Genomic DNA, 16,733 nt, shown 5'->3' on the forward strand with positions numbered 1-16,733 from the left:
GCTAGCTCCCCATTTTTTATTTAACAGTAGTTTCCATTCGTGGTGCTAGCTCCCCATTTTTTATATTTAACAGTAGTTTCCATTCATGGTGCTAGCTCCCATTTTTTATATTTAACAGTAGTTTCCATTTGTGGTGCTAGCTCCCCATTTTTATATTTAACAGTAGTTTCCATTCATGGTGCTAGCTCCCCATTTTTATATTTAACAGTAGTTTCCATTCATGGTGCTAGCTCCCCATTTTTTTATTTAACAGTAGTTTCCATTCATGGTGCTAGCTCCCCATTTTTATATTTAACAGTAGTTTCCATTGTGGTGCTAGCTCCCCATTTTTATATTTAACAGTAGTTTCCATAGTTTCCATTCATGGTGCTAGCTCCCCATTTTTTATATTTAACAGTAGTTTCCATTCGTGGTGCTAGCTCCCCATTTTTTATATTTAACAGTAGTTTCCATTCATGGTGCTAGCTCCCATTTTTATATTTAACAGTAGTTTCCATTCATGGTGCTAGCTCCCCATTTTTTATATTTAACAGTAGTTTCCATTCATGGTGCTAGCTCCCCATTTTTTATATTTAACAGTAGTTTCCATTTGTGGTGCTAGCTCCCCATTTTTATATTTAACAGTAGTTTCCATTCATGGTGCTAGCACCCCATTTTCTATATTTAACAGTAGTTTCCATTTGCAGTGCTAGCTCCTCTTTTTTTCTATTTAACAGTAGTTTCCATTAATGGTGCTAGCTCCTCACTGTTTATATTTAACAGTAGTTTCATTTCATGGTGCTAGCTGCCCATTGTGTATATTTAACTGCAGTTTCCATTCATGGTGCTAGCTCCCCATTTTTTTTATTTAACAGTAGTTTCTATTTGTGGTGCTAGCTCCCCATATTTTTATTTAACCGTAGTTTCATTTCGTGGTGCTACCTACCCACTTTTTATATTTAACAGTAGTTTCCATTCGTGGTGCTAGCTCCCCATTTTTTATATTTAACAGTAGTTTCCATTCATGGTGCTAGCTCCTCATTTTTTTATTAAACAGTAGTTTCCATTCATGGTGCTAACTCCCCATTTTTTATATTTAACAGTAGTTTCCATTGTGGTGCTAGCTCCCCATTTTTTATATTTAACAGTAGTTTCCATTCATGGTGCTAGCTCCCCATTTTTTATATTTAACAGTAGTTTCCATTCATGGTGCTAGCTCCTCATTTTTATATTTAACAGTAGTTTCCATTCATGGTGCTAGCTCCCCATTTTTTATATTTAACAGTAGTTTCCATTCATGGTTCTAGCTCCTTATATTGAACAGTAGTTTGCATTTGTGGTACTAGCTCCCATTTTTATATTTAACAGTAGTTTCCATTCATGGTGCTAGCTCCCCATTTTTTATATTTAACAGTAGTTTCCATTCATGGTGCTAGCTCCCCATTTTTTATATTTAACAGTAGTTTCCATTCATGGTGCTAGCTCCCCATTTTTTATATTTAACAGTAGTTTCCATTTGTGGTGCTAGCTCCCATTTTTTATATTTAACAGTAGTTTCCATTTGTGGTGCTAGCTCCCCATTTTTTATATTTAACAGTAGTTTCCATTCATGGTGCTAGCTCCCCATTTTTTATATTTAACAGTAGTTTCCATTCATGGTGCTAGCTCCCCATTTTTTATATTTAACAGTAGTTTCCATTCATGGTGCTAACTCCTCATTTTTTTATTTTACAGTTGTTTTCATTTGTGGTGCTAGCTCCCATTTTTTTATATTTAAAAGTTTTTTCCATGCGTGGTGCTAGCTTCCCATTTTTCATATTTAACAGTAGTTTCCATTCATGGTGCTAGCTCCCATTTTTTATATTTAACAGTAGTTTCCATTTGTGGTGCTAGCTCCCCATTTTTTTATATTTAACAGTAGTTTCCATTTGTGGTGCTAGCTCCCATTTTTATATTTAACAGTAGTTTCCATTCATGGTGCTAGCTCCCCATTTTTATATTTAACAGTAGTTTCCATTCATGGTGCTAGCTCCCCATTTTTTATATTTAACAGTAGTTTCCATTCCTGGTGCTAGGTCCCATTTTTATATTTAACAGTAGTTTCCATTCATGGTGCTAGCTCCCCATTTTTTATATTTAACAGTAGTTTCCATTCATGGTGCTAGCTCCCCATTTTTTATATTTAACAGTAGTTTCCATTCATGGTGCTAGCTCCCCATTTTTATATTTAACAGTAGTTTCCATTCGTGGTGCTAGCTCCCCATTTTTTATATTTAACAGTAGTTTCCATTCATGGTGCTAGCTCCCCATTTTTATATTTAACAGTAGTTTACATTTGTGGTGCTAGCTACCAATTTTATATTTAACAGTAGTTTCCATTTGTGGTGCTAGCTCCCATTTTTATATTTAACAGTAGTTTCCATTCATGGTGCTAGCTCCCCATTTTTTATATTTAACAGTAGTTTCCATTGTGGTGCTAGCTCCCTATTTTTGTATTTAACAGTAGTTTCCATTCGTGGTACTAGCTCCTCATTTTTATATTTAACAGTAGTTTCCATTCGTGGTGCTAGCCCCCCATTTTTTATATTTAACAGTAGTTTTCATTCATGGTGTTAGCTCCCCATTTTTATATTTAACAGTAGTTTCCATTTGTGGTGCTAGCTCCCCATTTTTTATATTTAACAGTAGTTTCCATTCATGGTGCTAGCTCCCCATTTTTTTATTTAACAGTAGTTTCCATTTGTGGTGCTAGCTCCCCATTTTTTATATTTAACAGTAGTTTCCATTCATGGTGCTAGCTCCTCATTTTTTATTAAACAGTAGCTTCCATTCGTAGTGCTAGCTCCCCATTTTTTATATTTAACAGTAGTTTCCATTCGTTGTGCTAGCTCCCCATTTTTTATATTTAAGAGTACTTTCCATTTGTGGTGCTATCTCCTCATTTTTTATATTTAACAGTAGTTTCCGTTCATGCTGCTATTTTTTTATTTAACTGTAATTTCCATTCGTGGTGCTAGCTCCTGATTTTTTTATTTAACAGTAGTTTCCATTCACGGTGCTAGCTCCCCATTTTTTATATTTAACAGTAGTTTCCATTGTGGTGCTAGCTCCACAATTTTTATTGAACAGTAGCTTGCATTCATGCTACTAGCTCCCTTTTTTATATTTAACAGTAGTTTCCATTCGTGGTGCTAGCTCCCCATTTTTTATATTTAACAGTAGTTTCCATTCATGGTGCTAGCTCCCCATTTTTTATATTTAACAGTAGTTTCCATTCATGGTGCTAGCTCCTCATTTTTTTATTGAACAGAAGTTTACATTCGTGGTACTAGCTCCCCATTTTTATATTTAACAGTAGTTTCCATTCATGGTTCTAGCTCCTTATATTGAACAGTAGTTTGCATTTGTGGTACTAGCTTCCTATTTTTTTATTTAACAGTAGTTTCCATTGTAGTGCTAGCTCCCCATTTTTTATATTTAACAGTAGTTTCCATTCATGGTGCTAGCTCCCCATTTTTATATTTAACAGTAGTTTCCATTGTGGTGCTAGCTCCCCATTTTTTATATTTAACAGTAGTTTCCATTCATGGTGCTAGCTCCCATTTTTATATTTAACAGTAGTTTCCATTCATGGTGCTAGCTCCCCATTTTTTATATTTAACAGTAGTTTCCATTCCTGGTGCTAGCTCCCCATTTTTTATATTTAACAGTAGTTTCCATTCATGGGCTTACCCCCCATTTTTTATATTTAAAAGTAGTTTCCATGCATGATGCTAGCTCCCCATTTTTTGTAGTTAACAGTTGTTTCCATTCATGGTGCTATTTTTTTATTTAACAGTAGTTTCCATTCACAGTGCTAGCTTCCCATTTTTTATAATTAACAGAAGTTTCCATTGTAGTGCTAGCTCCCCATTTTTTTATATTTAACAGTAGTTTCCATTCACAGTGCTATCTCCCCATTTTTTATATTTAACAGTAGTTTCCATTTGTGGTGCTAGCTCCCCATTTTTATATTTAACAGTAGTTTCCATTTGTGGTGCTAGCTCCCCATTTTTTATATTTAACAGTAGTTTCCATTCATGGTGCTAGCTCCCCATTTTTATATTTAACAGTAGTTTCCATTTGTGGTGCTAGCTCCCCATTTTTTATATTTAACAGTAGTTTCCATTCATGGTGCTAGCTCCCATTTTTATATTTAACAGTAGTTTCCATTCATGGTGCTAGCTCCCCATTTTTTATATTTAACAGTAGTTTCCATTGTGGTGCTAGCTCCCTTTTTTATATTTAACAGTAGTTTCCATTCTTGGTGCTAGCTCCCCATTTTTTATATTTAACAGTAGTTTCCATTCATGGTGCTAGCTCCCTTTTTTATATTTAACAGTAGTTTCCATTCATGGTGCTAGCTCCCATTTTTATATTTAACAGTAGTTTCCATTCGTGGTGCTAGCTCCCCATTTTTTATATTTAACAGTAGTTTCCATTCATGGTGCTAGCTCCCCATTTTTTATATTTAACAGTAGTTTCCATTCATGGTGCTAGCTCCCCATTTTTTATTTAACAGTAGTTTCCATTCATGGTGCTAGCTCCCTTTTTTATATTTAACAGTAGTTTCCATTCATGGTGCTAGCTCCCCATTTTTTATATTTAACAGTAGTTTCCATTCATGGTGCTAGCTCCCATTTTTTATATTTAACAGTAGTTTCCATTTGTGGTGCTAGCTCCCATTTTTATATTTAACAGTAGTTTCCATTCATGGTGCTAGCTACCCATTTTTTATATTTAACAGTAGTTTCCATTTGTGGTGCTAGCTCCTCATTTTTATATTTAACAGTAGTTTCCATTTGTGGTGCTAGCTCCCCATTTTTTATATTTAACAGTAGTTTCCATTCATGGTGCTAGCTCCCCATTTTTTATATTTAACAGTAGTTTCCATTTGTGGTGCTAGCTCCCATTTTTATATTTAACAGTAGTTTCCATTCATGGTGCTAGCTCCCCATTTTTTATATTTAACAGTAGTTTCCATTCATGGTGCTAGCTCCCCATTTTTTATATTTAACAGTAGTTTCCATTTGTGGTGCTAGCTCCCCTTTTTATATTTAACAGTAGGTTCCATTCATGGTGCTAGTTCCCCATTGTTTTTATTAAACCGTAGTTTCCATTTGTGGTGCTAGCTCCCAATTTTTTATATTTAACTGTCGGTTCTATTCGTGATGCTAGCTCCCAATTTTTTATATATAACAGTAGTTTCCATTCATGGTGCTAGCTCCCCATTTTTATATTTAACAGTAGTTTCCATTCATGGTGCTAGCTCCCCATTTTTTATATTTAACAGTAGTTTCCATTCATGGTGCTAGCTCCCCATTTTTATATTTAACAGTAGTTTCCATTCATGGTGCTAGCTCCCCATTTTTTATATTTAACAGTAGTTTCCATTCATGGTGCTAGCTCCCCATTTTTTATATTTAACAGTAGTTTCCATTGTGGTGCTAGCTCCCCATTTTTATATTTAACAGTAGTTTCCATTCATGGTGCTAGCTCCCCATTTTTTATATTTAACAGTAGTTTCCATTCATGGTGCTAGCTCCTCATTTTTTTATTAAACAGTAGTTTCCATTCATGGTGCTAGCTCCCCATTTTTTATATTTAACAGTAGTTTCCATTCATGGTGCTAGCTCCCCATTTTTTATATTTAACAGTAGTTTCCATTTGTGGTGCTAGCTCCCCATTTTTTATATTTAACAGTAGTTTCCATTCATGGTGCTAGCTCCCCATTTTTTTATTTAACAGTAGTTTCCATTCATGGTGCTAGCTCCCCATTTTTTATATTTAACAGTAGTTTCCATTTGTGGTGCTAGCTCCCCATTTTTATATTTAACAGTAGTTTCCATTCATGGTGCTAGCTCCCCATTTTTATATTTAACAGTAGTTTCCATTTGTGGTGCTAGCTCCCCATTTTTATATTTAACAGTAGTTTCCATTCATGGTGCTAGCTCCCCATTTTTATATTTAACAGTAGTTTCCATTCATGGTGCTAGCTCCCCATTTTTTATATTTAACAGTAGTTTCCATTCATGGTGCTAGCTCCCCATTTTTTATATTTAACAGTAGTTTCCATTCATGGTGCTAGCTCCCCATTTTTATATTTAACAGTAGTTTCCATTTGTGGTGCTAGCTCCCATTTTTATATTTAACAGTAGTTTCCATTCATGGTGCTAGCTCCCCATTTTTTATATTTAACAGTAGTTTCCATTCATGGTGCTAGCTCCCCATTTTTTATATTTAACAGTAGTTTCCATAGTTTCCATTTGTGGTGCTAGCTCCCCATTTTTTATATTTAACAGTAGTTTCCATTTGTGGTGCTAGCTCCCATTTTTATATTTAACAGTAGTTTCCATTCATGGTGCTAGCTCCCATTTTTTATATTTAACAGTAGTTTCCATTTGTGGTGCTAGCTCCCCATTTTTTATTTAACAGTAGTTTCCATTGTGGTGCTAGCTCCCCATTTTTATATTTAACAGTAGTTTCCATTCATGGTGCTAGCTCCCCATTTTTTATATTTAACAGTAGTTTCCATTCATGGTGCTAGCTCCCTTTTTTATATTTAACAGTAGTTTCCATTCGTGGTGCTAGCTCCCCATTTTTTATATTTAACAGTAGTTTCCATTCATGGTGCTAGCTCCCCATTTTTTTATTTAACAGTAGTTTCCATTCATGGTACTAGCTCCCCTTTTTATATTTAACAGTAGTTTCCATTTGTGGTGCTAGCTCCCATTTTTTATATTTAACAGTAGTTTCCATTCGTGGTGCTAGCTCCCTTTTTATATTTAACAGTAGTTTCCATTCATGGTGCTAGCTCCCCATTTTTTATATTTAACAGTAGTTTCCATTCATGGTGCTAGCTCCCCATTTTTTATATTTAACAGTAGTTTCCATTGTGGTGCTAGCTCCCCATTTTTTATATTTAACAGTAGTTTCCATTCATGGTGCTAGCTCCTCATTTTTTTATTTAACAGTAGTTTCCATTCGTGGTGCTAGCTCCCCATTTTTTATATTTAACAGTAGTTTCCATTCATGGTGCTAGCTCCCCATTTTTTATATTTAACAGTAGTTTCCATTTGTGGTGCTAGCTCCCCATTTTTTATATTTAACAGTAGTTTCCATTCATGGTGCTAGCTCCCATTTTTTATATTTAACAGTAGTTTCCATTCATGGTGCTAGCTCCCCATTTTTTATATTTAACAGTAGTTTCCATTCATGGTGCTAGCTCCCCATTTTTTATATTTAACAGTAGTTTCCATTCATGGTGCTAGCTCCCCATTTTTTTATTTAACAGTAGTTTCCATTTGTGGTGCTAGCTCCCCATTTTTATATTTAACAGTAGTTTCCATTTGTGGTGCTAGCTCCCATTTTTTTATTTAACAGTAGTTTCCATTCATGGTGCTAGCTCCCCATTTTTTATATTTAACAGTAGTTTCCATTCATGGTGCTAGCTCCCATTTTTTATATTTAACAGTAGTTTCCATTTGTGGTGCTAGCTCCCCATTTTTTATATTTAACAGTAGTTTCCATTCATGGTGCTAGCTCCCCATTTTTTTATTTAACAGTAGTTTCCATTCATGGTGCTAGCTCCCATTTTTATATTTAACAGTAGTTTCCATTCATGGTGCTAGCTCCCCATTTTTTATATTTAACAGTAGTTTCCATTCATGGTGCTAGCTCCCCATTTTTATATTTAACAGTAGTTTCCATTTGTGGTGCTAGCTCCCCATTTTTTATATTTAACAGTAGTTTCCATTCATGGTGCTAGCTCCCCATTTTTTATATTTAACAGTAGTTTCCATTCATGGTGCTAGCTCCCCATTTTTTATATTTAACAGTAGTTTCCATTGTGGTGCTAGCTCCCATTTTTTATATTTAACAGTAGTTTCCATTCATGGTGCTAGCTCCTCATTTTTTTATTAAACAGTAGTTTCCATTCATGGTGCTAGCTCCCCATTTTTTATATTTAACAGTAGTTTCCATTCATGGTGCTAGCTCCCCATTTTTTTATTTAACAGTAGTTTCCATTCATGGTGCTAGCTCCCCATTTTTTATTTAACAGTAGTTTCCATTCATGGTGCTAGCTCCATTTTTTATATTTAACAGTAGTTTCCATTCGTGGTGCTAGCTCCCCATTTTTATATTTAACAGTAGTTTCCATTTGTGGTGCTAGCTCCCCATTTTTATATTTAACAGTAGTTTCCATTCATGGTGCTAGCTCCCCATTTTTTATATTTAACAGTAGTTTCCATTCATGGTGCTAGCTCCTCATTTTTTTATTTAACAGTAGTTTCCATTCGTGGTGCTAGCTCCCCATTTTTTTATTTAACAGTAGTTTCCATTTGTGGTGCTAGCTCCCCATTTTTTATATTTAACAGTAGTTTCCATTTGTGGTGCTAGCTCCCATTTTTTATATTTAACAGTAGTTTCCATTCATGGTGCTAGCTCCCCATTTTTTATATTTAACAGTAGTTTCCATTCATGGTGCTAGCTCCCCATTTTTTATATTTAACAGTAGTTTCCATTCATGGTGCTAGCTCCCCATTTTTTATATTTAACAGTAGTTTCCATTCATGGTGCTAGCTCCCCATTTTTTATATTTAACAGTAGTTTCCATTCATGGTGCTAGCTGCATTTTTATATTTAACAGTAGTTTCCATTCATGGTGCTAGCTCCCCATTTTTATATTTAACAGTAGTTTCCATTCATGGTGCTAGCTCCCCATTTTTTATATTTAACAGTAGTTTCCATTCATGGTGCTAGCTCCCCATTTTTTATATTTAACAGTAGTTTCCATAGTTTCCATTCATGGTGCTATTTTTTTATTTAACAGTAGTTTCCATTCATGGTGCTAGCTCCCCATTTTTTATATTTAACAGTAGTTTCCATTCATGGTGCTAGCTCCCCATTTTTTATATTTAACAGTAGTTTCCATTTGTGGTGCTAGCTCCCCATTTTTTTATATTTAACAGTAGTTTCCATTCATGGTGCTAGCTCCCCATTTTTATATTTAACAGTAGTTTCCATTTGTGGTGCTAGCTCCCATTTTTATATTTAACAGTAGTTTCCATTGTGGTGCTAGCTCCCCATTTTTTATATTTAACAGTAGTTTCCATAGTTTCCATTCGTGGTGCTAGCTCCCCATTTTTTATATTTAACAGTAGTTTCCATTTGTGGTGCTAGCTCCCATTTTTATATTTAACAGTAGTTTCCATTCATGGTGCTAGCTCCCCATTTTTTATATTTAACAGTAGTTTCCATTCATGGTGCTAGCTCCCATTTTTTTATTTAACAGTAGTTTCCATTCGTGGTGCTAGCTCCCCATTTTTATATTTAACAGTAGTTTCCATTCATGGTGCTAGCTCCCATTTTTATATTTAACAGTAGTTTCCATTTGTGGTGCTAGCTCCCATTTTTATATTTAACAGTAGTTTCCATTCATGGTGCTAGCTCCCCATTTTTTATATTTAACAGTAGTTTCCATTCATGGTGCTAGCTCCCATTTTTTATATTTAACAGTAGTTTCCATTCATGGTGCTAGCTCCCCATTTTTTATATTTAACAGTAGTTTCCATAGTTTCCATTCGTGGTGCTAGCTCCCCATTTTTTATATTTAACAGTAGTTTCCATTCATGGTGCTAGCTCCTCATTTTTTTATTAAACAGTAGTTTCCATTCATGGTGCTAGCTCCCATTTTTATATTTAACAGTAGTTTCCATTCGTGGTGCTAGCTCCCCATTTTTTATATTTAACAGTAGTTTCCATTTGTGGTGCTAGCTCCCCATTTTTTATATTTAACAGTAGTTTCCATTCATGGTGCTAGCTCCCCATTTTTATATTTAACAGTAGTTTCCATTTGTGGTGCTAGCTCCCCATTTTTTATATTTAACAGTAGTTTCCATTCATGGTGCTAGCTCCCCATTTTTTATATTTAACAGTAGTTTCCATTCATGGTGCTAGCTCCCCATTTTTATATTTAACAGTAGTTTCCATTTGTGGTGCTAGCTCCCATTTTTATATTTAACAGTAATTTCCATTCGTGGTGCTAGCTCCTGATTTTTTTATTTAACAGTAGTTTCCATTTGTGGTGTTAGCTCCCCATTTTTTATATTTAACAGTAGTTTCCATTTGTGATGTTAGCTCCACTGGCAGATACTATAGAATAGGAACAAATAATGTCTTATAGACTAAATAAATTGGACTTTTTATATTTTCCCATGATAAGAGATTCTTGTTATCTCTTCCTTTATTTTGTGGTAAACTAAAAACCTGCCTCCTGGCAAAATGGAGGTGTAATTGTCACATATAGCTTCAAAAGGCTTCTCAAGTAGGGCAGGTGCAAAGAACCAAAAAACCAAACAGCAATTCAAAAAATGGGTTCAGCACCAAAAGAGTGAAATACATGGTTTGTTTAAAGAAAAACTAAACCGGTTTCGGCAATTCAGCCTTCATCAGTGATTTACCATTCCACAATACAAAACACTAATTTATGCTGCCAGCATTCATTAGATAATTAATTAATTAAAGACTTAAGCACACAATAGTCATTTAAAGGCACAGACATTTAGCCATATAAGGATGTGTGGAAACAATAAAGAGACCCTGTATAGCATTAAAAAGTATATAGTTATTCACACTAAAAAATTAATAATGAATATAAAAAGATATACCAGCTTGTCCTTAATGTCTTCACAAATGATCGTTAAGACCTGGTGTAAACAGAGCCCCTAAATTAATTATCCATCTCTTTTCCATGTCATTCAATATGCTGTGCCAACCCTGTTTTTGTGATCTGTCACCCCATATTTTGTCAATGATGCAAAAATTGAAATATGGCTGATTTGTGTATACAAACATGTCTGTAAAGTGCATTAGTCAAACGTTTATTCCGAATGTCCCTCATATGTTCTGACATTCTAATTCTAAAGGTTCTAGATGTTTGGCCAATATAAAATGCAGAACAGGAACAGGTGGCCAAACAGACCACCCAATCCGTTCCACAACTGGCAAAATGTCTGATTTTATACACAGATTTTGTATTTTTGCTCGAAAATTCATTGGATTTATACATATATTTACAAAAGGAGCAATGTCCGCAAGAAAATTAACCCACCAGTTTTCCCCCTGTGATGGTTAATTGTTCTGACTTAGGATGCTGTTGCGTTTTAGATTTATAGTGGTTAAAATAAGATCCTAATATTTTACCTCTGTGATATGAAAGTTTGCATTGCTCATTGAGGATATTAGATAATTCCTCATTAGCCAAAAGGATATTCCAATTTTTGTTGATGGCATTTCTAATGGCATGTATATTTCTGCCATATCTTGTGACAAACCTGATAGTGTTCTCTGATTTCGGAGTTTTGTCACGATATGTCAATAATTGTGACCTATCCTGCCCAGTAGCCCGACTACAAGCTGATGAGATGCATCCAGGTTTATAGCCTCTAGCCTTAAATCTGCGTATCAAATCTTGTTTGTGATGTGCATAATCATCCTCGGAGTAGCAGATCCTTCTGACACGAAGGAATTGTAACTTAGGGATATTCCTTATAATGTGAATTGGATGTAAGCTGGTAGCTTCCAAGAGACTGTTGTACTGAGGATATTTGCGGAATACCTGGGTAGACAAAGTATTGTCCACATTCTTGCTGATGCTGACATCTAAAAAATGAATTTCTTGGTGGTCCATGTTAAGAGTAAATTCAATACCCTACTTATTATCATTGAGGTGTTAAACAAACTCAAAAAGATAAGTGGCATCCGCTCGCCAGATCAGCCAACAGTCATCCAGGTATCGCTGCCAAATATCCATATCATTCAAGTATATATTATGAGAATCATCATATATAAGGATATCCTCCAAGTATCCCATAAAAAGGTCAGTGTAAATGGGGGCAAAAGACACCCCCATGGCTGTACCTTTAACCTACCAGTAACATTCCTTCTGAAAATAAAAGAGGTTTTTGGTGAGGACATGTTCTGCCATACAGACTAACAGAGTATTAAACCCCAAAGGATATAGGTTTGCCTTATTCAGCCAGTATTGAAGAGCCTCAAGCCCTGCCCAGTGTGGAATATTTGTGTACAGGGCGGTAACATCCAAGATACACAAAATCCACTCAGGTTCCAATTGGATATCACTAATAATTTTAAGAAATTCTGTTGTATCCTTAATCCTAGATCTAATTAAGGGTAGGAGTGGCTGCAGATATCTGGTGAGAAATTCTGATAAAGGCTCCGTAAGTGAGCTAATACCAGAAACTATTAGTCTGCCAGGTGGTTTCTCTAACTTTTTGTGAATTTTAGGCAGCAAATAAAGTATCTGTTTCTGAGGATCATTAACTTTCAAATGTTGTAAAACAGATGTACTAATTATTCCTTCCTCAGCAGCCAATTCCAGGAAAGAATCAATTTCTTTTTTAAAATGACTGGTCGGATCTAAGGGCATGGGCATATAATATAAGGCATTCTTAAGTTGTCTGCATACCACAGCCAGCAGGTCCATCTGATGGCGGTGAAGCGGATGACAGCATACCACAGCCAGCAGTTCCATCTGATGGCGGTGAAGCAGATGACAACATACCACAGCCAGCAGGTCCATCTGATGGCGGTGAAGTGGATGACAGCATACCACAGCCAGCAGGTCCATCTGATGGCAATGCAGCAGATGACAGCATACCACAGCTAGCAGGTCCATCTGATGGCAATGCAGCAGATGACAGTATATCACAGCCAGCAGGTCCATCTGATGACAGTGAAGCAGATGACAGAATACCACAGCCAGCAGGTTCATCCGATGGCAGTGAAGCAGATGACAGCATACCACAGTCAGCAGGTCCATCTGATAGCAGTGAAGCAGATGACAGCATACCACAGTCAGCAGGTCCATCTAATGGCAGTGAAGCAGATGACAGCATACCACAGTCAGCAGGTCCATCCAATGGCACTGAAGCAGATGACAGCATACCACAGCCAGCAGGTCCATCTGATGGGAATGAAGCAGTTGACAGCATACCACAGCTAGCAGTTCCATCTGATGGCAGTGAAGCAGATAACAGCATACCACAGCTAACAGTGGAATGTCAAGAAGATGTGGATTGCTGTCCTCCTCAACACCATGAAGGACTTGAACAGACACCATTAATCAGAAATGGTAGAGATGAGGAACTCTTTAGGAGCCTGAACCACGCAGCAGAGGGCAGTATCAACATACCCACAGAGCGGGGCACTGTCATTGAAGAGCCCACTGCCATCAACTTTGTAAGTGCCCTTAAAATTCCAGGTGTGTTGGAGTTTTCCCCCTGCTTACTATTTGCCAAGCTTGTCAGCTACACCTTCATTTACTGGCTACCACTGTTCATTCCCAACGTAGCACATTTGGATTCAAAAGGTGCTGGAGATATATCTACGCTTTTTGAATTTGGAGGAATTTTAGGTGGGATAATTGCAGGTATAGTTTCTAACTACACGGGAGGGAGAGCGACAACCTGCTGTGTGATGCTGATTGTAGCAGCTCCCATGTTGTTCCTGTATGACAGTATCGGTCAGAATGGAATTGGAACCACAGTTGCTATGCTGATTGTGTGTGGAGGTCTGGTGAATGGTCCATATGCTCTCATCACTACAGCCATCTCAGCTGACCTGTTTCAGCTCCTGCTTCACATCTGGAATACATTTGGGATCGCACTGGTTTCTACAACAAGCTTTCTGTACTTTTTAAGGGACCAAGATCATATACCGGAGACAAGATAAACTGGCGTAGTATGAAAGAAAAAGAGGTTAAGTAGCAAAAAGAATACTAAACAAGAATAGAGGCAAAAAGGAAGGAGAGATAATTTACAAATTAAGGAAAAAGACAGAGTTGTAAAGATTTAGAAAAAAAAAGAGAGGGATACTAAGAGAGGTGAGTCGTTCAGGTGAGAGATAGGACTAACATAGTTTAGTTTTGCTTAAGTGATTCTTTAGTGCCTTTCTGAACTGGGGTTTGAGTCTAAGAAGATGGATGTCTAGTGGTAATTTATTCTGGGTCTATATTACAACATCAAATGTGTAGAAGTTCGAAAGTTGTAATATCGAACCCAAAAGTCCTACGAAAATAGGGAAGTCATGGCACACCAATTTTTTTCCCAGGGAAAAAAAATCGATGGGCCATTTTTGGGGCTTTGCTATTTTCTCCACTGTGGTGCGATGTTGGAGCTGGTATATTTAAGTAGGTGGGTTGTGGGTGGCACAGCCCTCCCCCATGTTGGGGGTGTTGGGGGCAAAGGTCCCCACTGTAGTTTAAATTTAAAGTGTACGTTTTTTTTTTTTTTTTGGTCACGGAACAGCATTTTTTTTCCCTGGGAAAAAAAATTGCTGTTCTGTGTTTTCATTGTTATTGGGTTTCAAAATGTACAGTTCAATATTACAATGTTCGAACTCCTGTGAGTTCGATGTTGTAATATAGACCCATTTATTCTAGTTCACAGCAGGCAGATAGCTATAAAGGTTTTTCTCCTAAGTTAATCATGGGTTTGTGAATGCACAGGAGATGCTGCTCAGAGCACTGGAGTGTTCTTGCAGGGGTGTAGTGGGAGATTATAGAGGAGATGCTGGGGCAAAAAGTGGGCTGGTAAAAAACAGAATGAATTATCTGGAGCTGAGAAAGGAGGAGGTTAAGTGGTAATTCTAACCTGTTCAGTTTCCTGAGAGCGAGGCAGTGATGAGACGAGTATGGCATTTCAGCAGCAAATTTAGCTACCTTGTTGTAAGTGGATTCTAGTTTAATTGTAAGTGTAGCCTGTAGATTGGTGAGAATTTGAGAGCCATAAAAAGGGTAGGTAATAGGTAGGCATGTGAAAGAGCTATTTTAGCTTTGCTTACAAGAAAGGTTTTATTTCTATAAAGGAGACCAAGTTTTTGATTGGTTTTCTTAATGTTACTTAGGACATGTAGGTCAAATGTTAGTTGATCATCAATTATGACCCCTAGTAGTTTAGTGTGACTTTCAACCGAGATGTGGGTGTTGTTTATGCTTGATGTGGGAGACGTTGTCTGATGCTGTAGTATGGTACAGATTTTCTGCTGGTGAGAACCTGTCTTCAGAGGGGACCTGAGAATTTAAGTTACATAAGTTCATGGGTCTCGTTTTTATGTACATAATAGGCGTTTGGTCTACAGATGTAAACCTATTTATTTAAAGAGGTCAGAATCAAACCGTATACCTTTGCCTTAATCATTGCACCACCCCCACTGTTAAAATATAACGAAAAAGGGTTGCTGGACACGCACTTCCTTTTTAAGGTTGTCTTGTGGCCAGTACCTGGTTAAGTAACTTGCTGAAGGTCATACACCGAGCAAATGAAGGAAATAGAAAATGCAACTCACAGCCCTAACTTCTGCATCAACCACCAATCCAAAAACTTGAGTGGGTTTTGAACCTGCAGTTGCACAGCTTCCCACACTACTGCTCTGATGATTAAACTGTTGAGAAACTCTTCATATGTACAAGATAAAAGCTGTCTTAATTTCTAAAGGAGACATGGATGAAAAGAATTCAACCAGCCAAAGAGAAAATCTTGCAGATCAAGTCATGCAGAATCCACAAGCTTTGGCAGCTCTTCAAGAACAATTAGAAAATGTCTCTCGCACACCTTCCAGTTACATTGAAACATTGCCCAAGTCAGTCAAAAGAAGGATCAATGCTCTGAAACAGCTACAAGTGAAATGTGCAAATATAGAAGCTAAGTTTTATGAAGAAGTTCATGAACTAGAGAGAAAATATGCTGCTTTTTATCAGCCCTATTTCAATTTGCGACATGAAATTGTCAGTGGTCAAGTAGAACCTACAGATGAAGAATGTGAATGGCAAAGTGATTCGGAAGAGGAGGAGAAATTAGCAGAAGAAGTGAAGAATAAGGCAACACTAGACGATAAACAAGAAAAAGTGCAAGATAATCAAGAACTAGTGCAAGAAGACAGTCCCAAAGGAATTCCAGACTTTTGGGTCACAATCTTTAAGAATGTTGATATGCTGAGTGATTTAATACAGCCAGCAGGTCCATTTGTTGGCGGTGAAGCAGATGACGGCATACCACAGCCAGCAGGTCCATCTGATGGAAGTGAAGCAGATGACAGCATACCACAGCCAGCAGGTCCATCTGATGGCAGTGAAGCAGATGAGAGCATACCACCGCCAGCAGGTCCATTTGTTGGCGGTGAAGCAGATGACAGCATACCACAGCCAGCAGGTCCATCTGATGGAGGTGAAGCAGATGACAGCATACCACAGCCAGCAGGTCCATCTGATGTAGGTGAAGCAGATGACAGCATACCACAGCCATCAGGTCCATCTGATGGCGGTGAAGCAGATGACAGCATACCACAGCCAGCAGGTCCATCTGATGGTGGTGAAGCAGATGACAACATACCACAGCCAGCAGGTCCATCTGATGGCAATGCAGTAGATGACAGCATACCACAGCCAGTAGGTCCATCTGATGGCAATACAGCAGATGACAGCATATCACAGCCAGTAGGTCCATCTGATGACTGTGAAGCAGATGACAGAATACCACAGCCAGCAGGTTCATCCGATGGCAGTGAAGCAGATGACAGCATATCACAGTCAGCAGGTCCATCTGATGGCAGTGAAGCAGATGACAGCATACCACAGCCAGCAGGTCCATCTGATGGAGGTGAAGCAGATGACAGCATACCACAGCCAGCAGGTC

General features: G+C 37.3%; 1 protein-coding gene across 1 annotated transcript in view; it reads left to right on the forward strand.

Moving 5' to 3' along the window:
- Window positions 1-15,514: 15,514 nt before the first annotated feature.
- NAP1L4 (nucleosome assembly protein 1 like 4) overlaps window positions 15,515-16,733 on the forward strand; it is a 709,070-nt gene continuing 707,851 nt past the window's right edge. Inside the window, exon 1 of the mRNA XM_044059186.1 lies at window positions 15,515-16,049. Within this exon, the coding sequence (XP_043915121.1) occupies window positions 15,542-16,049 (508 nt within the window). The 5' untranslated portion in view covers window positions 15,515-15,541. The remainder of the gene's footprint in view (window positions 16,050-16,733) is intronic.

The sequence above is a fragment of the Protopterus annectens genome, chromosome 17.part0 (assembly GCF_019279795.1).
Source record: "Protopterus annectens isolate FY-2018-M chromosome 17.part0, PAN1.0, whole genome shotgun sequence".
NCBI lineage: Eukaryota > Metazoa > Chordata > Ceratodontiformes > Protopteridae > Protopterus > Protopterus annectens.